This window comes from Ascidia mentula, chromosome 3 (assembly GCF_947561715.1).
Source record: "Ascidia mentula chromosome 3, kaAscMent1.1, whole genome shotgun sequence".
NCBI lineage: Eukaryota > Metazoa > Chordata > Ascidiacea > Phlebobranchia > Ascidiidae > Ascidia > Ascidia mentula.
In genome coordinates, this window is record NC_138568.1 from 8311486 (window position 1) to 8336783 (window position 25298).

The following is a 25298-nucleotide window of genomic DNA, read 5'->3' on the forward strand; positions in this document are numbered from 1 at the left end:
CGCTGCCGGAATATCGTGATGCCAGCTTCCCACGCTTCCGACCGCAAGTGCCAACTCTCCAATTACCTGGTAAAATCCTACAGGACTACTTCCCTTACTAATCAGCCTATCCATAAAGTGAGTAACATCACAAGGATTTTTTTTAATGACAAAGAATTACCACAGTAATGACACTTTAGCAACACAACACTGCATTACGGTTGAGCAACAACACAATTCCTTACCCATGCTCAAAACAAATTGAAGCATTATTTGAATGCAGAAAACTCTTGACATAAATAATATACAACAAATACTAAAGTTTATGATTTGATCAAACTTGTAACAAGCGCGTTAGCACTGGTGCTACCTTTTGTACCAATCATAAAAGAGTAACAATAAAATAAAAACCGAAACAAACAGTAACCAATCAGTTGATTGAAGTTTCTTTACAGGCACTGGGCCATCATAATCAACTGATTCAATGTTTTGATTTGAACTTGGGCAAGTTTTTGGTTCTGATGATTCTGTTTCGCCACAAGTCCTGGGTTTTTTGTCTACAGACAGCTTCATGTGCTGAACGAGAAAATCCATCATTTCCGACAAGTCGGGCGTTGATTTGTTGTACCTTGCCACAGTTCTGAGACCTTCAAATATCAGTAAATTGGGAACTGCTGTTGTCCCAAACCTGCAAAAAAACAAATTCTTTTAAACATCAATTTAATAAAAATTTCATAATTCATGAACGTATTTTAATAAACAGTAGTACTAGTTCATAGAGGAGCAACAAACCAACATACTTTAGCTGATTTGTGGCAAAAGTGTTATACTGGAGCTTGACATCAACCGCAACAACAGGGACAGTTGGAAATAAACGACCCAGGGCATTGTAAGCAGGTGCAAGCTGCATTGAAAATGGACACCAAACCGCATAAAACAGCACAAGGGTACAGAAGCCGCTTGTCTGGTTTCCCAAATGCATTAGCAAATGAGTGGAGTTCATCAGCATCACAGCAGGGTAGTCAGCTTCAGTCAAAGATGCCATTTTAAGGCAAGGTTCAGGTAAATGTGCTGAAAGGCTTGCATTTTTCATAGACATGTCGATGTCAATGATAGGAGGCTGGTCAGTTATTAAACATAATTGGCTTTCTTCCCAAACTGGGCAGTAACCTAAGCTGTCATTCATCTGCAAAGTAAACAAATATGTACAATAACTTTACAGGTTGGTCAAAAAACTAGCAGCAATTTTAAAGGGAACGCTACAAGACTCAATTTTGTCAAAAAACATCAAAACCACGGCAGTGTGACACATTATGAAAATACAGACAGGGGTCATACAGCTTTCTAGAAAAAACATTCCACAAAAATAAAACAATGGTGATTTCAATTTATGATTCAACATTGTAATTAGGGTGTACAACAAGAATGGCATCTTCCCGTGATTCACTATCAGTGGACATCATTTCACTGCTGCTCAGTTCAATTAATATGTGGTCCTGATGGATAAGTCGGTGAATCACTTTTTCAATAATTGTTTTTTTTTCCAACAAGTCTTCTTCGGATTCAAGATCATCTGCGATCTGTTCCAAATACCAATTAACCAAGTTGTTCTTTTTAAGACCCTCAGCTTGAATTTCAGTGTCCCCAGATAATTCTTCACTTTCCTCTTGTTGTCTCATGTGCAGCACCAGCATGTTGCTTAGTCGCTTGTATTCTTCAAAACTCATCTTCATTGGAACTTTTTGAGGTGTTTTTGTCACCTCCATCATCGACTCTTCTTTCTCAGGTTCGGTATCAGGCAATCCGTTGACATTTTCTTGCTCACTCTCCTCCACGAAATTTATATCGGGAGTTTCAACACGAATAATGGACTTGTTTAGAAGTCTTGCAGCTTCTTTTACATGCTTAGGCAAAACTTCTTCCAAACAGTGAAGTCGTGCCATCCCTTCTGACAATCTCACAAGACTCTCAAGTTGACGAACTGTTATCCTCCAAGATGACCTTGCTATCCCAGAGCTGTCTCGCTCACGCATTTTCTTGTATTCATCAATCATAAACTCCTCAGCTTGTTTGGAAATTTTAGGATTAAACATCCTGGCAAAAATCAAGTAGCGACGGATTTGCTCCAAGCTGTACATCCGATCAACTGATTCTTCAAGTCTTGTGTGGAGGTCTACTATACGTCTAGCAATGGCATAATCTGTCACTTCATTGCACTCATCAACCAAAATAAAAAATAAGTCAAATCGAGACATAATTGGAGCGGACAAAGCAATGTTTTGTCGCAGTGACTTTGCACGGTCATAACGCCCACCGATTGGGTTTGCAGCAGCCAAAATTGAAGTACGAGCATTTAGCGTGGCCTTTACACCTGCTTTGGTAATTGAAATGGTTTGTTGTTCCATGGCCTCATGAATGGCTACTTGGTCTCTCACTTCCATTTTGTCAAATTCATCTATACAGCAAACACCATGGTCAGCAAGCATCAAAGCACCAGCTTCTATTACAAATTCATTTGTCTCCTCGTCACGAACAACTGCAGCTGTGAGTCCAGCAGCACTGGATGCTTTTCCACTGGTGTAAACGGCCCTTGGTGAAAATCCTTCAACTTGTTTTAAAAATTGGCTTTTAGCAGTGCTTGGGTCACCAACAATGCAAATATTTAAATCTCCTCTCAGTGTTGTTCCCTCCTCGGTCTTTTTTGGCACACCTCCAAACATCTGCAGCAATATACCACACTTAATTTCGTTACTTCCATGTATAGTCGGAAACAGGCTGTTGCAGAGGTTGGAGTACAAGTTTTTGTCACATGACATTTGATACACTTTCTCCCATTCCGATTCTGTCATTTGATCTTTGATACTCTCAATGGTTGGTTCCTCCAAATTCCCACCCTTACCACCAAAACTTGGATTTGTGGATGTAACATGACAAGCTAAAAATGCCTGTCTGTATGTTAAATCACGTACACCAAGAGCTTTTAAACCTCTGATTCCTTCAGCCTCATTGACCTTCTCGCGGCCCTGGGCTGGTTCCGCTCGAGTGCCTTGAGAGTAAAGTTGGCCCACATCAGGTACTGCAATTAATGTGCCAATAAAGTCACACCTGTCTCCAGCCTGAGCTACCTCCACTGCTTCAGCCCTAACAACAACTTCAACCGTTCTTGGAATGGCACCTCTTGGCAGCTCAGATTGAACCTCTTGAATTCTTACCTTTTGAAAGTCAACAAAACTGGAACTGTTGGCATCCAAAAGAAATTTAGAGCGATTTCCACACTGTTGATTTTTACAGATTGTTGGTTGCATAAACTTAAACTGCTGCTCAATGCCTTTGATTGTTGTTTGGCAATCAAGGCATGTAAATGTTCCTGTAATTAGTTCAGGGTGCACTGGGTGAGTTCTAACCACCTGGCCACTGATACGCATCAAAGTACCAATTTCACTGTTTTTGAGTTCACGTATCTTTTGATGAGATGGAACTTCCCGGAAGGCAACATAAAGTTCTTTGTTGCCTGGTATTCCCTGAAAGTGGTGCTGCGTAAAAGATTTAACAGAACCACACATAAACGGATACAGTCTATAATATTCTTCTTGTATAGACGTGGCCAGCTGTTGGTTATACTCTGCAACATCCTGAAAACTCACCACCAACGTGTTTCTTTCAGGACGCAGTAAATTTTCGGCGTCCCGCAGGTGTGGGTTTTCGCCATCAACTTGAAAACCCTCCAGAAAGTCCTGGAACAGCTTTTGCACGTGCTGCCCAACAGCGTCGCTACTTCGGGTAAGTTTCGCATTTGTACCTTGTATATCCATTATTGCGGCTAATATTAGGTAACACCAAAATGTATACTTCTAAAACAAAGCAAACACTTTCTTCGTTACACCAGGGCGCATACTTTGGCGGGGAATTAACTTCTTTGGCGGGAAAATAAAAAAGGTATGAACTTGTTACCGGCACCTGGTGGATAGTTGGACAAAATTTTGATAAAACAAATTGTCACGTGAGTTATGTTACATTAAGTAACGCAGTTTTAAATTTTATGTATATTCAGCAAATTATTCCTAAAAACTCTTGTAGCAGCAAAATTATACACGTGGGCTACAGCAGTTGTGTTCAACATACGTACTTCACAAGAGAGTAATTTCGTTTAGTCACATTTTAATTAGTGATAATTTCATTTAGTAATGAAATCCATTTAAAAAAAAACATTTCAACCTTATTGGAATATGAATATCACATAAATCACTATAAGTTTACTATTTTCCACTGAAACTTTTTGGTGTGTTAGGATGGGAGTTTGCAAGATTAAAAACTGTTTAATTATATAGTGTTTCTTCCACGTCCATTTTAAACAGAAACAACCCAGTAAGTCTGCGGCCTAACACAAGCGAAAACTTTTTGTTGAAAAAGTTTATTTTGCATAACGGGAATATAGCAAAACTGTAGGCGATGTTTTACGTCTTGCTGGCGTGAAGATAATCGAAATGTCGCAACATTACAGGCAGATTTCGAATAAAACATAGAGTTTAACTAATCCAAGTCGTCCGCCAAATATTTTTCTTCCTCGAAACCGCATTGAACAAAGGCAATGTTTTCCTTTCCAAAGACTTTACCGAGCCAGGCAGCCAACCCTTCAATCTCCCAAAGCGTCCGGCAAATAACGACACCGTTTATCGCGTATTTTGAGGGGTGCTTCCACATTCGCAAGGAAAGACCTTGTTTTGTCAATTCGTTTGCCAGTCTCTCTTTGTCAGGGTGCACAATACGAAATAATGAAAAAGCGAAGCTGTTGCCTAGCGGTGCAGCGTGTTGGCTGGGTGCAGCATCGACCTTCTCGGCCTGTTCAACGCCGTCAAAGTGACTTAGTAAAGCCGATCGCGCCTCAGACCAGGAGCTAATTTCAACGTCCCGGCAGAATATGTCCATTTTGCTGACGCTGCCGTAAACACGACTGGGGCGGTTGCGACCTTGATTGTCGGAAACAAATTTGATACGCCACATTTTTCCAGTTGCGAAGCTTCTTTCAAAAGACACGAGTAGCAGACATTCCATTCCGTTGTCTCCCCAACTTCGTCGTGACAATGCAGTAAATTTGTGTCGTCGACGATCTCTATAATATGAAAATAACATTGCTTTCGATCTAATTCACGTAAATCTTTAAGATCAATATAGGCCCTGAAAATGTTGTGTTGATCTCAGAAGCTTTAAGCAACATCAAAAGTTACAATTGCCTTTCTGTTATCCATACCTGCTATGTGGCTCTTTATGCAGGTAATCGTCGGCTCTATCCTTCTGCTGATCCGTGACCTTGTGCGGCAAGTCATAAGAATCTGCAAATTATTTGTTTGTAATTTTACAACATAGAGTACAGAAATAAAAACATATAAAAGGGAATGCTTCACCAATGTTTTTCGACAAATCAAGGTTGGATTGCATAAAAGGTGACTCGAAGCCGCTTAATTGGACAAAAGCTTTTGCTTCATTGTTATCCGTAAGCAGAGGTTGCAGCTTGGCGATTTCCTTCATCACTTGATCAACACGAATATGAACCAGCTGCTCTCCCAACAGATCTCGAACTGTAAATGGAAACATACATTTTCTGCAATATAACACCAAGCAAACTGCAAAGTGTTTTGTCGTGTGTAGAAGCCAAACTCACCTATTTACCAAAAATAATATATGTTTTACCACAAATACAGGGTCTTATAAATGTGTATGCGTTTGGAAATAACAGACCTATCGAACTGCTGGGACGATTTGAAGGTTTCCCGTCCCAGCAATTTTCCATAATGTCTTTCAGCATATTGAATATATATTTGTCTTCTTCTTCATCGATGGACTCAAGGGTTTTCTTAAGGTGTTCTGGGCTGGGCCTTTCGCCTCTTAAAATGTTGAAAATCACAACCGTTAGAGGACGGTTATAACCGTGGTAAATCGTAACCCGGGTGAGGATTTCGTACAAGACCATTGCAAAACTGCAAACAACCAAAGTTAAATAGGATATTAGTAATAATAAAACAGTTGTTGTACCTGTACATGTCCATTGCTGATGTAGATGTGCGCGGACTCTGTTCATCTAAGTTGTAGCATTCTGGTGCAACGTACAATGGTGTATGTTGACTTGTGTCAACCATTTCCAAGGTCGTTGATTCAACTTTAGTGACGCGAATGATGTTTGCCGCGCCAAAGTCAGCCAACTTTGCCACAAGCTGAAGAGTCAGAAGGACATTTTCGGGCTTAATGTCCCCGTGGCAGAATGGCAAGTGAGATTCATGCCTGTGTAGAAATGCAAGGGCCGCGGCCAGTTGGTGGGCAAACATAGTTCGGACCCACCAGCTGATGTGTTTAATATTCTTGTTCTTTAGGAAGTTGCTCAGGTTGCCACAGTGAAGATACTCAAGTACGATTCCGACATTGTTCGACCAAATCGTCACACCAAATATGTGGACAATGTTTGGATGCCGAACTCGAACCAACACATTCGCCTCCCTTTTAAAGCTGCATTCACAGAGTTATCTCTTTGTTGATGTGAGTGTATACCCATCACCTCATTCATGTGACTTACTCAAATTGAAAAAACTTTTTTAATTTTTTTAAACGGGCTTACTGAAAATACAAACAAGTAGAAACTGTAAATTGTAAATTGAAACAGTTAGGGGGCTGCATGCTTCGGAATAATAATAATAATAATGTTCCATTCTAAATACCATTTTCCAAGATTTTAGCATTGATTTCTTCGTTTAGAACCTTTGTCAATCTTTGTCGTGTCAGAAAGAGAAACAGAAATCAGAACGACTGTGTCAATATTTAACTTTACGCAACTGGTCGTTGCAGCACGTCACTATTTCACCATACGTAAAGGTTACAAGTACCCAGACGGTCGTTATGGATTGTTTAACTTGAAGCATGTTGGATGGCATATAATTCTCATGCTCCATTAACATGAGCTATGTGATATGGATTAAAGCTGTATCTAATTTAAAGTGAAACGGAATTCGAGCTATTGGCCTTTTTTGGCTTCGCATTTTTTAAATACAATTAACCACGTACACAATAACATATTTAACTACACAACTTGTAAGAATGTTTCATTCAACTAATGGAATGCCACAGTGTAGCTGTAAAATGCCGGTTTATACCAGCAAATAGACATACCTTTTAATGCCTTTCTCTATACATTGCTTGGTTCCTTTCAGTGAAGCACATTTCACAACAACCGACCCAAGTACCTTGTGCGACGATTTCCGAACTGCTCCAAACGCCCCACAGCCAATGAAGTCTGTCTTGTCATAGCTTGTTCGAAAGTCTTTTGCGTCGAACTGGCTAAGTTTCGACGAGACTTTAAAGACCTGATGACAAAACCCAATTGGTATTCAGGCCTAAGCATGTACAAGATATTGATCCCACCTCATGGGGCGGCGGTGGTAACATTTCGTGTGGCTTTTCCAGTATGTCTGACTTTGCTTCGGCGTCCATGACACAAGATACGTTCTTTCATACCGTCACTAATCACTTTTTCAGCAGCAAAGTGTTTCATTCGAAGTAGTTTGCTACGTTAACTCTTCATTTCTTTCACAGATGATCCTGCTGGTCGTTGTCAGTAGCGTGTGCAATATTATCTGCCTGGCTGTGTTTGGTAGGAATTCGTTTCGCTTGACTTGTTTTATGGTTTCGGTTCCTGTTGGATGCTCTGTGCGGAGGTTCCTTTGTTACGTCATAATTATCAAGATGAAGATCCATCTTTTTAATTTTATTCATTTAATTTTTAAAGTGATTTTGTTTACTTACAATAAATTGAGCTTGGCTGGAAAAAAAATAGACAGCAGATTTGTTAATACATTTTTTTTCTGCACACGTGCCTTTTGAAAAAATAGATTTTGTCGTAAATGCACCTTCAGTTTCTACAACTGCCCTGTGTACAAAAACGCAAGTTAACGCAAAAGTCAGACGAAAGTAAAATAAAAATTTAAAGATACATCTTGCTACATAGGAACATATAAATGTTAAATAGTAAAAATAAATAATGTAATTACCGAGCCGTAAACCCTGACAAAACTCACTCACCACACACAAGTTAAAGACCGAAAAACACAATCCTATGCCATGGAGTATGATGTAGGCGGCATCACAGCGCAAAAATGGAAACAGAATCGGAAAAGGATAACAAAAACAAGGCTACCAGCATGTTATTACAAAGCTAAACACTCTATTTTGTGTTTTCGACCGAATTTTGGTTTAATTAACATTTATTGGACACTGAGGATGCTTGTTTTTGAAAAACAACATTCACAGAGCGATTGTTTGGATTTCGTCAAGAACATGGAGGTGTCGTGCACCATCGGAAGTCTGCCAATCTGAGTTAATTTAATCCAGTTTTTTCTTTGATTAAACTTACTTACCCATCACCATATATATTTTTACATATATATAATGTGACTCCACAAACTCCACTTGATCGACCCGAGCTTCATATAAACTGGGTCGCCAGTGACTTAAACATCCAACACGAATTTGTTGTTTGTAACAAAGGAATTTGTCGGTAGAGACGATATATGCTGATGCAACTTCCCAATCCTGAGCGCGTACAGAATCAATGTGTATTGGATTGTTCCCACGGTCCAGGGAACTCACGCATTCATGCATTCATGCGTTCATGCAAATCATCTATGCTAAGTCTAAATCATGTATATCTTTGTCTTATACGAAGGTAAGTATACAACACCGCACCATTTGGTAAACTATTGTGCTGTTTCTCTTCGCAGCTAAGTTCGAAAATCGTTTACAGTACAGTTTTCGTTGGAACTGATCGCAGACAATTGATGCGCTTACTAACAACAGGACAAGGTTAATTTCGAACTGTTAACAGACTTTTTTCTTTGTCGGATTCTTCCCTACAGCTTCATTCTGCTTTGTGCAGTGCGTCTAAACAGAAGCTTGGTAAATGCTTAGGTTGTAAGGGCGTTTGAATAAAATAACAAGATCGTTTCTCAGAAACAAGCACATGAGTATTTTGAAATAAGCACAACCCTTGAAAATGGGCAGATTAATGGTAACCCTGGTTGTAGGAATGATTTGCATTAGTTTGCTGCAGATTTCAGAATTGACAAGTGTAAATGTTTCACAATTGTATTTGTTTATTGGTTTCTGTTAACATATTTCTTTTGGTTGAAAGTGATTCCACATATAAGAGCAACAGCAAAAAGTCATGCTAGAAACTGCAAATTGTCCAAGGGGATGCGCTAGAATAATGACATACTTGTGTATAGTAGATATAGAAAGCGTTGTGCGTAACGGAAAACTAAACGGAAACTATGAACTGTGTATTCGATATCGTATCATAGCCTGTAATAATGTCACTGGAGCAACCACAAGCAAGTGGTATGGTTTTGGGGATGGAATAAATCTGTCTGTACCTAACTGATAGAAACGTAGTGACAGCTTCTTGCAAGGTTTAGTTTATAAATACAAACGCCTGTAGTTTGAATTTACTTTTCGATTTTTTATATTTTCTTCACTGTTTTTTTTAGTACGGTTTGTTGTCAACGTGTTTAGCAGGAAATCTCTAGGCATTTGAAATTATGCTTCTCAGCAATGTGTATGCCCTTGGTTATACAAATGTCCTTGATGCGTCCCTCAACATTGAAAAAAGGGTGGTAAAAACGCCATTAGTGAAAAGCAAAATTGAAGTTTCCAACAACAACAACACCGATCTTTTTTTCAAAATGGAAAATCTTCAAAACTCGGGTTCCTTCAAACTCCGTGGAGCATGGAACAAGTACATGGATGCATTAAGCAATGGAAGCCGGCCAAATTGTCTCGTATGCGCTAGTACGGGGAATCAAGGACTCGCCGTATCCATGCTCGCCAGGTCAGTAGGCCTTGAATCGATTGTAATAATGCCCAAATTCTCATCACCTTCTAAACAACAAAGAATCCAAGCGTTAAAAGCCAAACTGGAATGGTTTGATGGCAGTGTGGATGACATGCACGAAATGATAAAAGTTGCTTGTTGCGAAAATCCGAGATCACTCTTCTTTTCGTCTCAAGATCCGACCCTTATCGCCGGGCAAGGGACTGTAGCTGTGGAGATCCTAGAGCAAAGACCGGATGTAGATGCAATTCTTGTTCCCGTGGGAAGCGGTAGTTTAATCAGCGGAATAGCGATTTATGTCAAGACAAAAAATCCGAACGTTAGAATATACGGAGTAGAGTCGGAAGCGTCAAAATCGTGTTATATGTCTAAGAAGAATGGCCGCTTAACAATGTACGACCACCTTCCAAATTCTGTGGCTGATGGAATTCGTTCAAACATAGGCAGAAACACCTGGCCAATAATTCGTGACTTCGTGGATGACGTGATTCTCGTGAGCGAGGAGGAGATTATTCATGCTTGTGATGCTTATCACGAAATTCATGAATCTAGAATTGAACCTTCGTCTGCAGCTGTGGTAGCTGCTTTCCGGAGCCCTAAGATTCATCAAGCAATTGGTTGGGATGAAAATGTAAAGTGCGTGGTGGGGGTGTTGACTGGAGGCAACGTCTTGCCCGAATGTTAACCCAAAAGTTTCGACTATCTCATTAACTTTTGTTTCAGGCTGAAATCTGTCAGTCTTATTAAGTTTGACAAATATATTTCGCTTTGTTAAAAGCATCATCAGTGTCTTCGCTAAAAGTTTGTATGGAGGAAAGTGTTGCTTTTTTAATTAGATGCTTATTTATTAAAAACACTTGACCAATAATATTGTTGTTGTACCTGTTGCCAATAACAAATTACTTGTCAAATTGCCCATGTGGTTAGGTATTCGTGGATCCGTTTTACCAGAAACACTTGTAATGATCTCTAGATCATCGCCGACATTTAAGTGCAATTTATCTTCTACAAATAGTAACGTTTAATCGCATTGATCGTCACGCAATCACGTGATCACGTGAATGAAAAATGTGAGCCCTCGTTCTCTCCGTTGACCCACGAGATGGTGACTCTGTATGAAAAACACACACACTGCGAAGTTAATAATGCATGCACGCCAAAAGTTTTGGAGTCTACAGTTGATTATGTGATAGAATAGGGTGGTCCAAACTGCCATTGATCACATAGTTAACTCGGTAAGCCTGTAGCGAACACAGTGTATTATTAATATAAAAAATATAATATTGGCATTGTTTATATTCGTGACCTATTTCCCACGTACAAAAGGACAACACAAACGTGTGCAAACATAATTACAAACGACCGCCCTGACTCTAAACTGTTGTAACTTGCTGGTCCGCTCTGACATGCCTCGCGGGCGCCTTTGACCAGTGCCAGTATTATATTTTTCATATTAATATTACATTGTGTTCGCAAAAAGCCTAATTTTTATACTCGTAGCCAGTCAATTTGCGCTCTGATACCAAGACAATAGTTGCAAGAAACCACAGTATATTACAACATCAATCCACATTGTTTCAACCTATCTTGGACACGCCCTTAACCTACCAGGATTCTACAAAGTGTATGAATAGAGCGCCTTAATTAAGTTGGCCAATGGATTTAAATGTGTTTATCTGTCACTCATTTCCATCGTTCCCACCACTCGGTGGGCACGCGAGCCATCTGAAGGAAGGGACTGTTTTGGACATGGTTTTGGTAAACGTTCGCTCGCTGTTCCTGGAATTGTGTGAGCTGTGAGAAGAAACTTGCTGCGTACGGGCTATGTATGAAAATGTTTTTGAAATAAAATGTTGTTGTCATGTTTGTGTTATTTATACTTTTGTGGTCATATATTTGACAACTAAAAATTATCCCTTGATTTTGGAAATATGTTGGAAATATCTTTCAAAGTAGACCTATACTGTTCCAACAGCATGGTTTGCTACAAAATATGTAAAAAGACTGGAAATTAAATTGGTGCGTTATTTCAAAACTACAAACGTTGTGATACATAAACGATTGGTCATGGTGACATACAGGACATTGACAGATTAATTCAGGTATATGCTGATGTTGGCTGGTAAACGTATATATTTGTCATTCCTACCCAAATTGCCTATCGGCATTTCTTGGGCTTTTTAATCTCGTTCCTAAATGGAAATTCTCTTCGTTCCAGAGCGGAAACGTCAATCACAAGTACCTCAAAATGTCACGACATCAAAATTACCAATTGTCCAGTCAACCGCAAAAACCCAACTTCAGTCTCAAGTAATGTTGGTCTGTTCATTGTGGACTCGTCCGAAGCGTGTTGACTCCCTTTTCGTCTTGGCGGCGCTGAGATTGTTGTCCGAAAACCATTTTGCAGGTTTTTCTGTGGCAAATCTGTTTCAAAGTTATGTTCTGCTGGTTTTCGATCGCTAACAAGCTAAAACAAAATTCATAATTATTGGCATTAGAGGTAAGTTGTGTCACCGAAAACACCAAACCCACAACTGCCCAATTTTATTGCAAAAAACTACTCAAATGAATTTAAAGATTCATTTAACAAGTCCACACTGTTTTGAATGTCCTGACTTTAAATGTCAGTTATCCAACTCATTTCTGCTGCCAGGTGTACAATGCATTTGCCTGGATTTTTTTCTTCGGATTTGAATAAAGGTTAATAACTACGGAATTTAAACCTCATGTTGACGCGTCCATCTATACGCAAAACTAACCGGACCAGCAGTTTATTTTTCTTAATTGGATTTTACAAAAACGACCAGCGATTGCACATTATACAAGGTCCCAAAAATGCAGACACCGTCTGCTTAGCAAAAGACTTACTGGACGTTCACCACTGTTCGGTGATTTCAAGGCCAAAGCAAAGCTCATGCGAGATTAGCATGTTTCTTTTTGCGGGTTTGGCGAACAACTGACGGAGACGGGTATGCAGTAACTCGATACAGCGCGAGTAGATTGAACTTACGCCTAGGCCTGTTGCCAGATCTTTGCGGGATTTAGGCAGATAAACGAACTATAGACCCCTTTATCTTTAAAAACGCGTTCAAAAGTTTTCGTCGCCTCGCCTGCCGAGAACTCACCTCAGCAATTAGTCAAAGGTGAGTTGAGAGGCGCGATACTGAGTTGTTTGAGCTAGTGATGTTTGTGTTCGTGCTGAATTAACGGCTCTGCAGATAATGCTTGGAGTAAAGAAGGGTGCACTGTACAGCATCGCAACACGAGATAACTACTGGTAATTATTTCCATCGGATATAAGGGAAGTGATTTGCGTTTGTGTTTGTTTCCCCTGCGTCCCTATGGAGTTAGTATTTCATGGAATATCGCACATACCTGTATTTCCGGTGTTCGGTTTCATTTTTTCGCCCGCTCGATACGCAGTGCGAAAAAGGCCTCGCGGGATTTACACCGACAAGCTTTTACATGTTCAAGTTGTTTGAAAGATCCTTTCTGAGGAATCCATTTTAGGGCAAGTGTTTGTGCGAGGTAGGTGCTAAAATGGCGCGGAATAACTTGACCACCTAACCGCGATTTCCAAAATTACGAATCCGAGCTTCCCTAAGTGTGTATTAGGACTTTTATGAGATGACAGCGAGCGTCACGAGGCTTACAGAGGATATAAGGAAACATTATGAGTAAACGTACATTAAGGTCTGTGAAGTTAGTTGAAGTGGTGTCCTTTTCACATTATTTGACGTACTTTGCAGACAGTCCAACCTTCATTTTCTATTGCCATTTTGTTACATGAACTAAAAAACGCATTGGATTTTGCGTCACAGACGATTATGGAACAAATTTGTTGCAACACTACTAACCCGTATTAAACCGGAACGTTTGAAGGACGTTATTCTCATCCACACGACAACAAATGTATCACATTTCTGTTGGATTTTTAAATATTGGGAATTGTGGTCTTGGTATGTTTTCATTGTATAAATCAAAACAGTGCACCGAATTCGCAGACGTGTTAGGCTTGCTGATATTATGAAAGTCTGCCAAACAGAAAACCGTTTACAAAGTGTCAGTTTGATGTTTTGCTCCCATGCGTGATAAGCAGCAGCCGATGGGAGGTTCCAGTCCCAGGCGTGAACGACTGTTTACTTTTTCGTCCAAAAAGCTCAATGCTCGTAAAAGGATTACGATACGCGCTTAGCCCGCCAACATGGTAGTACATCATCCCTTGTCGGTAGTTAAATCTGCCTGTAATTCTCTTTATTTGACTTGAGATTTCGTGTTTCACACGGGGAAGTGGGGGTGTTGCCATTTTTTGCAACCATTTGTCACAACATTGGGGAAAACCCATCTGCGAGATGAGACGTTTTGCTTCTGTTTGAAGATTAGAGAAGCTCGCCGCCCCTGAAAGTTGGTCGCGCGTAAAAGGGCAAAAATGCGAAGCCCGCAGAAAGTTGTCTGCTGCCTCTAACTGTGTTGGCAATGTCGGAAACAAGCCACAAAAGTAACCCGCAATGTTCTTTCTAGATAATTTAGTTTTTTCCGAGGCGCTGCTGACTAGAAGATTGTTCAGAAAGCGGTTATTCGTGAATCGTACGATGCAACAGATGCTCAAGGCGTTGGTTGGCAATTAAGGCTTGTTTGTGACAGGATTGCTTCGAGGTTTCCCACGGTAGATAATAGCCACTATTAAGGAAACGTCGGTACAATTCACACGCAAAAGTTGCCAAGAAATGTTAATTTGCGTTGGCTGGTCCACTATTACTTTTTTAAGCGATGAAGCGAGGCTTTTGCGAATGTTATGATATAGTTGAGTAGCGTTTGTGTCGCTTGCGTAGCGCAATGCTGAACAATGCGTTGTATTTGCTTCAGCCTTTTGTCTCTCCGTGCTTGACTTTTCGAGTAATATACAGCGCTCTACCTGGTCCAACTATCTTCTTGCACTCAGCAGAGATAATATAATGCAGTGTATGAACACGCGTTTTAATTCATTCAGATATAGTCCTTGTATACGATGAAAGACATGGTTCGTGTGATTTGCCAGGTCAAGTGCCCAGATGGACGTCTTGGGTAAGGCACATACCGCATTAGAGCTGGTTTACAAACAAAGAAGCACCAAAGGGGTAGATTGCTGAGATATTGGTGGGTGCGTGCCGATCAGTCGAATCAGACCTAATCCAAAGAACAATGACTGATTGCGGCAGGAATTATGGTAATGGGGCGCAGAGAGACAAGTGCCACAAGCGCCATGCAAGGGGATACGGTTGCGGGTTGGCTATCCACTGGTAACAGATGCCTGTAAACAGAGGTCAGTTATGTGAAGCGGGTCACAGAAAACAGAACTTGGGTAAACTTTTCTTGGATAGTAGTTTATCTCTGTATTGAAAAGCCTCAGTATCTAGAGCTTGAGAGGTTAAATTGAAAATCTCAAAAACTATTGATTTTACTATTTTGTATGGTTGTGGACACATAACAAAAGAAAGATACAATGGATCTAAGATGTTTTTACGCTAAAGCATTTGAATGCACAACTTTAATGTTTTTGCAATACAGTGACGTTGGCGTGTAGAAACTAACGTTAACCTGACTTGCAAATAATTTGCATTTAAGTGTAAAATTTCGATTCAATCCGTGCTACTTCTAACAAGTCACGTTGCTGTATGTTACTATATCGAGAAGCAGGTCAGGCCAGGTCGGAATTTGTTTGGCGTCGAGGGGCTGTTATGTGTGTAAACCGAACCGCCAGTCATAAATTTTACGGCCCTTCGAGACATAATAGATTACAGCACAAGCCTTGTGTACTTTAACGACTGTCCGGGTTGGTTTGTGATCCCAAAAATAAGGCGCCGTGTTTGTAAAAACTTTTTGCCAATATACCAAGAAACTTTGTAATGACAAAAAACTGAGAATTACAAGCAGCACTTCGATTCTCAACGCACAACAGACGAAAAAGTTGAACAGTTTGCTGACTACATTTGACTGTCTGTTGCGATTCCGTGTTTCTTAGGCTAACAGCGGAAAATTGGATTAGTTGTGGTCACTTCAAAGTTTGGTTTCAGGCGTCGTTTGGTTTCAAAGTTTGGTTTCAAGGTTGAAGGGTCAACACTACAAAAACCGTTCGGGTCGAAAATAATTCGATTAAGGCCAAGAAGGAAGTCGCTTTGTGGTAAACAGTGCCATTTGCGACAGCTGTTGGAAATATGTTATTGTTTCTACATATCGTAATTAGAATACGGGTACATTTTTGGGTAGCAGAACGACGATGGTGTGTTGTTATCCTAACGCACACTTCGACTAGTACCGAAGCAAAACGACGACAGAATTACCCCTTTAATCAGATGGAATCAAATTCCCAGACAGGCCACATCCGCCCATGTGTGGTTGTTTAAGCTTTCCAACTTAAGTCCTTCGAGTCAACCTGTCACACAGTATCATTCCAGCAAAACATGTTTGCTTTTGCGTGAACACGTGAGCACACTGTAGAGATCGCCAGAGCGTTTCTTCTCGGTTTGGATTTAATTATTGGCTTTGCAAAGGTATTTCATTTGCTGCAAAGGACCGAATCCGGAAAGGCCTCTGGTTTCCAATTGGGTCTGAACTTTTTTGCGTGTTTCCGGGCCGGACGCTGACGACCTTTTGTTGGGCAACGACTGGAGCATATTGAGTCGGGCCTTCGGCGTCTAGATGTCCGTGGCGACGTCTTTCTTAGTCTGTCAACATATACCGGTTTGTTTGTTCAGATCTCGCATCACTTGGGCCGATGTACGTGGCCGATCTTGGAATCTTGTTGACTTTGATTTTTGCGTTGACTTTTGCGACCGCTCGTATGACGTAGTTGTTAATTCGGCAATTGAAAAAGTTTGCTTAGGCCGCAAACAGCTGGGAGGTTTGAAAAAGGAAGTGTGTAGTTCAATGGTGGCAGACTCTATGTTGGTAGTACGGCAATTTGCGTTGATTGTGTTGTTTATGATATCGAGAACGAGACGTGTTTTAACCATCTCCAAAAATTACTCGCTAAAGTATACGTGTGAGAGCAATTTCTGGCAAACCGTAATGTCGCATGCAGACAAACTTTACTGAAATTGTTCTCTGTTTTAGCTGAATTCGTGTCATTTTTAACTGACAAACAAACATGGACGAACCATTTCCTCCGGATTCACAAGGAGGATTCCCTTCCTACGGCAAATACGGGAGCGATTTTGGTGGCTCGATAGACAACGAAGCGGGCGCCGCCGCGTATGTAGACGGTCCGTTGTACCCGATGCCTGGGATCGGCACAGACATGAACATATCGGCTGGGTCCATGGAACCGACGAACTGCAGTGAAATGTTAAAGTTTTGGGATGAGATCAACTCGTACCGTCCACCGAGTCAACTGGTAGTTCCAGTGGTTTATTGCGTCATCTGCGTCGTCGGTTTGATCGGCAACGGGCTGGTGGGTTGCTTTTATACATTAACTTTTCCCCTGTTTTTGTGAATCATATTGGAGGAATTGGGCTAAAGCATTTAGTACGTACGTTAAAGCAATATTAATGAATAATTGCGCTATATTTTTTTTGACGAGGGTTGTACCTTAATTAAAATCCGCCTGTAACGTTGTTTTGGTTGCCATGATTACCTTGTTTTGTACTTCACAAGTCAAAGTTATATTAAGTATGAACCAACGGTACATAGTGTTAAAGTATTGGGGTGGTGCGTACATTCTTACCGATTGATTTTTGTAAGTGCCCTGTCATTTGAGGTAGGAACGAAGTGTGATTAGAGTGGAGCCATGCATTTTCACGCGACTGTAACAACACCGCAAATTGGTGCGAAAACTGTTGACGATCTTAAAATCACAACCTTGAAATGTTTACCATGCGGTAATTTAAAAAAATCGCCGCTATTGTATTCAAATTTTCCCCTCCCCTAACTGCGACCTATTCGTTGTATTATAGAAAAATTCGACGCAATGGCAAGGAAAAAATTCTATACTGCCCTGCTAGGCTGTGTAGCAGTGTTTGCATATTCCCAAAATAAAATCAATTTTCTCACTTTAAAATACCACAAGAAGTCACTTAGCACTTTTAGAACACTAATGGTCGCTAAAAGCAGAGATAAATCTCCTTATCAGAAAAATGGGGGCATTTCAGCTATTTCTACAACCTAAAGCGCATAATATGATCAACTCCTAACAAGATTATGAAAAATAAAAAAATTACTCACAGTTTCTATTAAACGCCCAGTAACGAGACAAAACGCCGGTTGCAAATATAACCATTTGGCGTAGGGCTGCGGAAACCGGCCTAAAGCCCTTTAATAACGGATAATTATCCACTTCAGGTTATGTTTGTGATATTCGGGAGCAAAGAGATGACAAAAACGGTCGCTAACATCTACATATGGAACCTGGCTGTGGCTGACACCTTGTTTCTTATCACTCTGCCATTTAGTGCCACACAGAGAGTGATGCTTTCCTGGCCATTTGGAGCTGGAATGTGCAAGGTATTGTGGGTTCTTACAAGTGTCATAAGGCTGTTATTTAAGATCTGTTAATACGTTACCCACGTGTTATAAATTACAATTGTTTTCTGTTTGTTTATTTCTGTTCGATTACCGTGTGTCCAAACTTTTTAAATTTGCGTTTGCGATCTTATTCCACAATCTTATAAAATCCAAGTCCCGTAGGTGAAGCTGTCAACAAAAGCAGGCACAAAAAATGTGGTTCCTGACTGTTGGCGCATTGCCATGGGAACGAGACAGTTGCCCCGTGTGAAAAGTGGTGCTTGGCGCGCGGTAGTGACGTCTGATCATGATAAATACTGTCTGAAGATAGCTGGAGACTTCGATTCCATTGCCAAATAGGGAATTTAAAACGGGGATTTGGTGGGTGCCAGACCTTTGCTTATGGGGTAATATATATTGAAAACTTTGCATTCCTAGTAACTTTTAATACAAACAAAACAAGCACCTTTTCGCCATGTAGACTCGTAGTAGAGTTTACAATGCACGCGCGGTCATGGGAATTTTGTGTCAATTGTCATATTTTTGTGGGCAGTGAAATGTTGATTTCCTGAAGTGGGCGAATTGACATTTACTTAAACCAGAGCTTTTTTTATTAAGCACGCATTTTCTGTCCGATTACCACAGGTTAATAAGTGACACATTTACATCTTGAACTTTGTCATTCCACCGTGTGACGAATTGTTTGTACAAGAGTGTTTAACAGTCTGTGTCTCTCATCACTTGGCAATTTACAACATTATGGAATGTATTTCATGTACAAGAGAGTTGGGTACATATTTCTTGTTTTGTTGTGAAACATCGTTCGCACGCGAACTACGTTTGATGTTGCGTTGATTTACATATTGCAAGACAGTTACGTGACTCCAATGCGATCGTTGGTGGTATATGTTTTGATTTAAAGGGAATTGCAAAGACAATTTTGTAAGTCACAATAAATACTAACAGATTGGGTGCCAATAGCATTTCGGGTAACATTTTCCTATATTTTTTCAAGCTCCAAATTTAATGCTTGCACTGTTTCTGTTTCGTCAACAATGGGTATTAATTTTTTTGAATATCTTCCTGCGCTTTTAACAACCTAAAGCCTCAATGGAATTTAAAAGCCAAAAACAAAAAAATGCATATGCAGAGGCTACTCGAAAAGTTACATTTGCGATTTTACACAAGTTAATCACAGTGTCATGTTGTAGATCGTCGAAGCGGTAAAATATCTCAACTACTTCGCGAGCATATTCTTCCTCACGGCGATGTCGATCGATCGGTATATCGCTGTGCAGTACGTTGTGACTTCGAGCAGGTGGAGAACCAGCCGTAACACCTTCTTTGTAAGTTCTGCCTTAATCTAATACTTCTTACGTTTCATACAGGCTTATTAAACCTGATACAGCTGGATTTCATAATCTCTTACCACTGCAAATATAATAATAAACGATATGACTTTTATGAACAAAAAGATTCGTCTTTACCATGGAAAGTTTTATACTTAGGTATATGCATAAAGCACGTGGATGCAGACGTACTTGTTGGAGTAAAACAGTGTTAATATGTTTATCCTTAGGTCTGTGCTGCAATTTGGCTTGTTTCTCTGGTGATGGTTACTCCATTGCTTATATACACACGGATCAATGAAGGTAAGGTTTTCATGCTCGCTTACATCTTAATTTAGCAGCAGACAAGCCTTATTTCCCCATTTACGAAACCAAGCTTATTATACTGAAACTATACATTATCGCGTGACCGTGTGTCACAGTTAAAAAAATCACGTTACCTTTCATTGATATTGTTTCCTACTAGTTTGATTTGCAGTTAGGACGATATTGTATATGGGGTACGCGTTATGCTTTCTCACGCGAAAACCCAAGTTCCCTATTTGGCGATTGCTTTAAAAGCCATTTTTGTAGCGGAATGTCGTGCAAATACAAGGAGAAATTCCCCCAACAACGTCAAGTTGAATCAACATCATCGGCGCCCGTAGCCCCTCGCTGACTAATACTTCCATGCGTGTTTTGCAATCGATGTATTGTTAGCTAATCGTATTGTCCGTTTCGCTGGCGCCACGAGCCCGTGCTTCGCCCGCCGCAAGAGACAGAAAATTAATAGCCTGATGACGCATAACTTGCTGTTTTGAACACGAACAATACGTTTTAGTTAAGTATTGTGGAAGTAAAATTGGCCACATGCACCTACATATTTTCTATATCTATTATAAATTTTGTCTTTTGCAATGTCACAAATTACGCCCACAAGTACCCAAGTTGTATTGCAGAAAACCACTTGAGTTTACTTAGCTATTCAGAAGTTAAAATTCTGTGCATTTTTTTTACGTATTTGTTGCCTCTTGCTTGTAAGTTAATTCACACGTGTCTTTCAGATGTTTGCGCTCTTGTGTTTAACACCAACGGAAAGGAGTTCGAAGGAATGCATTACCAACCTCCGGATTACAGTTACCCCTACGAAGATTGCGAGAGATTGGGTATCTTTCCCGGGTTGGGTATTGGTCGAGGTAGGCATGCCTAAAGCTGCATGACAAAATTAAATATTTTTGAAACGCCCTTCAGTCAGGTGCTATTTTTCCTCTGTTGAAACATACCCCATTTTGCATAGGCTATTTTACCTATTTTGCACACGTAATAACCTTTTAGGCAATGAAAAAAACAATGGCTGATGATTTACAATCACCCAAACGTCAGCAAAAATCACTGATATACTCTTTTGTATATCTCTTCTTAATGAAACGTTCTTCTTCCCGTAGGTTCTGGAGAGGGTGATATATACGAAGACTATGGCGACAGTGCGGGAGTAAGCCTGGAACAGTTGCCCGTCTTATGCAAACACCAGGATTCAAAAACCTTTCACGTGTTTCTGATATTCACTACCGTGATCGGGTTCGTGATACCTTTCATCATAATATCGGTGTGTTACATTCTGATCGTGGTGAGACTTCTTCAGCCGTCTGAAACTAGAAGCAGATCCAGACAGGTAATGGCGAACAGGATTGTTGGTCTCTGTGTACGAATACAGTGTGTGTTTAAAGAATGCTCACAGAGGGACTTGTTTGTTTGTTTATCTATGACTGCGCTTTGACATTGCATGCTACATGATGACAAGTATCAAAATATACCTTGGCGTTTATCTAAGCTACTGAGCTATGTGTAGCCAACAAACAACTGCAGCAAAAATCTTTTCCCCGCAGGCTGAACGCACCCGACGCAAAGTAACTCGGATGGTTGTTGCCTTGGTGATTACTTTTTTCATCTGCTGGCTTCCATTTTACGTGTGGCACCTCATGCAGATCCGGGGCGTGATGGCCAAGCAGGGCGTGTGCCACAACATCCGGGACTTTACTTTCTGCTTGGGATTCGCCAACAGGTAATATAATTCTATATGCCTTTTTAATACATCCCATAGGCTTTCGACCGGAGCAAAGACTCAATTCCCATAGGCAACTAGGATTTATAGCGAAACACACAGTTTTGGCATTAAAACACTAATTGTCCACCTGCAGCGGAAGTCGATGTTCGACGATAAATGCCAAAATCTCGGTCTTCGCGTATCGTGCGAAAAGCAAAAGCGAAGGCCAAACGTGTCCCCTTTATGACACCAAAAAGCAAGGCACTCATCCCTTCGTTGACCGCGGCGCAAGCGCTTGAAGCAACAATAAACAACACTTCAAAGGTGTTGTAGTGCTCCTTGCGGGCTTCGGTGCCAAATTTCCCGCGCGCTTTTATTGCGCCCTGTGCGAAGATCAAAAGGCTTTTCCGTTTAGGCAATGCGTCAAACTTTTGGCTAATTGCTTCGTTGGGGGACAGCTTTGATGGGATGGGCCTTTGTTCGTTTCTCGGTGACTGAGACGCGGTACACAAACAAATCTATTTTACGTGATAAGAGGATAAGAGGAGATGGCGACCTGGGTATTATTTATAAATAGACTGAAACAAACAACACTCGGGATATAAAGTGAGGCATTAAACAATGTCCATCTACGTGAGACAAAATCATTAGAATCGCAACACAGCAGTAGGATAATCCCTCAAGAGCGATCTGTATCACTTGTGCATGAACCAGACATGAGTGGATAGTTGACACAAATCTGAGCCCTCGGCACTTTGTTCGCAGCTGCCTCAATCCTATCCTATACACCTTCTTGGGCCACAATTTCCAGGAGCGTTTACGCAAGAGCATCGCCAACTCCATTCGATCATTCTCGTTTACCACCTTCACCAAGTACACAACCAATACTATGAGGTAAGACTTGATTGAATATTATCTTTGGTGCTTCGCTTCGTCAGTTGTGCAGTCAATACTATTAGGTGAAATTTCAGGAATTTAAACATGTACGTTGAAATGCAACAAGAAACGCACAACTGACACCAAATTCGTTTTTACTGTTTTAAAGTTATAAAAATTATTCCTTCGCAGCCGGCAACGGCTATGTTTCTTCATCAAACACATAAATCAGTACAATCTTAACGGACAACGCGCAAACACGGGCCTAATCCGTTGTGATTATCACGGGTCAACGGATTTGCTTCCATGCCACTGCGCGTGTCATTGACGTCACGCAACCAGACAAACGATGAGTGTTCTCCATCCACTGGCGACCACACGTGATTCAGTTCGTTTGCGCAGCCGTCTCAAGCGAACCGCTCAACCAATCATCACTTCCTCTGCACTGTGTTTGGAAGAGCGTTATTTCCACATACCCGGTCACCGCACAAATTCAAGTCTTGTAATTGCCTAAATATGTTTTGCAGCCGTGCTGAGACGCCGGCACACAGTAAGAAACTGGATGCAAGCAATTCGGAGCCAGCGGATGTGTCTGTGAAAGTCGTGCAACCCCTGTGTCAAGTAAGTTGTGTTCGTATGAGAAAACACGTAAGTTTGGGGTTTTGTTGAGAATTTCTGCCAACCTTATGCCACAGTTACTTCAAGCAACGAACAATAAAATGAGTAGTTAACCACAATACTCCACATAGTACCTGCAACAAAACAGTAAACGAACTGGGACTAATGGGCATGTAATATATGGGTTTCTAGTTTCAAATCAGGCACTAGATTAAATAGACTGTGGATTGATACTCCGCAAAAGTAGTTTCTTATAAACTTAAAAAAATGGACACAGTATTATCCCCTGCAATATACCTTTCCGATTTCGTCTGAGCATCGAAACAAACACACCAAATATGCCTTGTTCTGCAGTTTAAACCGCAAACCGCAAGCCCCGGACGCATAGGCGCGAGGTCGATTTGTACTCAAACTTGTAAATTGAGCACATACGGGGAATCAAGCCAAATATCAATACTTCAGTCTTATGTTTACACCGCGTTCGCACCAGAAAATCACTTGGGACAGATCCTTGAATGAGGCAAAATGGTTTGGCAGTACGCATCACACAACGCTCTGCTCAGATCGGAGTTGTTTGTTTTAAAAACCGCCTGGCGGCCGCTTTCCTTGAGCAGGCCGACCAATTTTGGAGCGCCTTCCCGCTTGGCACAAAGTATCTAGCTTTCCGACCAAGGCTCCAGGCGGCCAATTGATCGGGGAACCTTTTCCATTAGGAAGCAATAGGCCTTTTATTTCCGGGTCCTACTACGTCGAAAACTAGTCAGGATTTTAGGGCGATCCGTCATTTACGAGATCCGGAAACGCGGTAAACTGCGTGCGAGGTGATGGTGACCGAAATAGGCCGAGGCATTGGGGTGCGGACCAACGATCGATCTCATTTTCTCATTCATTTTCCTTTATTTTTTGATTTGTATACGAATGAATGGGCGTAAAGTTTAACAACTGTTGAGAAATTAACCCGATGCAATGAATGCATTCTTGGTTCTTGATCTGGGTCCACAAGGCAAGGTGTGTCCGGTGACCCAGATTTGCAGCTGCGGCAAACGGTATTAAAATGTCTTGAAATTACTTCAGAAAGCAAACTGCGAACAGAACAAAGATTCCTCGATTTTTTTTATGAAATAACGAAAATAGTTTGAAAGGTCGTCGCGACAAAAATATGATCCTCGAACATTCAGCGAGGTTAATTATTAGGAATCATGTTTAATTCAAACCCTTTTTCTTTCAGATTTCTGAGGTAAAGGACCCACATTCCAATAAATGCGAGGTTATTGAGCCTGCCATGGACAAACTTCTTGAAGAACACAGGAAGTGACGTTCATATTGGTGTGATGAGGAGGTTTTGTGCAGAGTAACAATGGAACAATCACAGTCATAGTCGAAGATAAAGCGGGATTAACAAGTTTCAGCAAACATATTTATTAATCCCAATACGCAGCGACATCATGTGGTTCCTTTTAGTGCTTGGTGTTATTAGACAGATGTCAATAAAGGGCCAAAAGCAAATCCATCTCAAGTGAATTGGCAGCATTGGTCAAGTGCCCGACCCATATATCAAGATGAAAACCTGATCGGGATTCGTGTCCAGGATATTCTGGGTTCAAGTCCCGGTGTGGTAAAAAAAAAATATTCGCCATGCCCCTGTAGCTCTGTTTTGCTTTAAATTGTACAGTTGCGTGTTTCTGCCTCTGAGTGCTTGTAATGTACAAATGAGTAAATCATTTTCACTGGAATTGTAACTGATACTTTGAAGATAATATACCCTTCATATATGCTGTTGTCTAAAACCGTATCAAGCGTATAGTCATGAAATTTCTATCCAATTCACGTACTGAGTTACACAATTTTTCATCCATAGAGTCACCTGTCCCTCAGTTTTTAACCAAACGAAAAATCGCTTCCCTATTAAATAATAACAGTTTTTTATATTTGTGGCAAATAAAAGTGTCGTATTTCTCACGTCACACAATTATTAACGTTTGAAATTCAGCGGCACATCTCAGTCAAAACATGTCAACTTTACGTCTGTGTAAGCCAGGGGCAGATGCAGAAAATTAAACTTATTGTGACGTATTAATCGCGTTTTTTGCTTCTCGGGTAGATT

The 25298-nt window shown here is 40.7% G+C and overlaps 4 protein-coding genes and 1 pseudogene across 4 annotated transcripts; 2 read left to right on the plus strand and 3 right to left on the minus strand.

Annotated features, from left to right (window-relative positions):
- Positions 1–202: 202 nt before the first annotated feature.
- LOC145893911 (thioredoxin domain-containing protein 15-like) lies at positions 203–1165 on the minus strand. The gene is made up of 2 exons (XM_082982308.1): positions 780–1165; positions 203–667 (listed from the first exon to the last, which is right to left on the minus strand). Exons 1-2 carry the CDS (start codon positions 1163–1165, stop codon positions 346–348), a joined length of 708 nt encoding a protein of 235 aa, XP_082838434.1. The 3' UTR covers positions 203–345.
- Positions 1166–1345: 180 nt separating this feature from the next.
- Positions 1346–3871, minus strand: LOC145893910 (zygotic DNA replication licensing factor mcm6-B-like). The gene has a single exon (XM_082982307.1). It carries the CDS (start codon positions 3789–3791, stop codon positions 1368–1370), a length of 2424 nt encoding a protein of 807 aa, XP_082838433.1. The 5' UTR covers positions 3792–3871; the 3' UTR covers positions 1346–1367.
- Positions 3872–4380: 509 nt separating this feature from the next.
- Positions 4381–7689, minus strand: LOC145894594 (dual specificity protein kinase shkA-like). The gene is made up of 7 exons (XM_082983213.1): positions 7387–7689; positions 7135–7328; positions 6010–6477; positions 5716–5954; positions 5382–5555; positions 5228–5309; positions 4381–5089 (listed from the first exon to the last, which is right to left on the minus strand). The coding sequence occupies exons 1-7, from the start codon at positions 7453–7455 to the stop codon at positions 4510–4512; spliced, it is 1806 nt and encodes a 601-aa protein (XP_082839339.1). The 5' UTR covers positions 7456–7689; the 3' UTR covers positions 4381–4509.
- Positions 7690–9513: 1824 nt separating this feature from the next.
- LOC145895181 (serine racemase pseudogene) lies at positions 9514–10887 on the plus strand (annotated as a pseudogene).
- A 6034-nt stretch (positions 10888–16921) lies between these two features.
- LOC145894496 (somatostatin receptor type 5-like) lies at positions 16922–25170 on the plus strand. The gene is made up of 10 exons (XM_082983108.1): positions 16922–17279; positions 18167–18328; positions 19540–19674; positions 19908–19980; positions 20721–20852; positions 21102–21328; positions 21543–21718; positions 22466–22594; positions 23104–23197; positions 24423–25170. The coding sequence occupies exons 1-10, from the start codon at positions 16977–16979 to the stop codon at positions 24507–24509; spliced, it is 1518 nt and encodes a 505-aa protein (XP_082839234.1). The 5' UTR covers positions 16922–16976; the 3' UTR covers positions 24510–25170.
- The last annotated feature ends 128 nt before the right edge of the window (positions 25171–25298 follow it).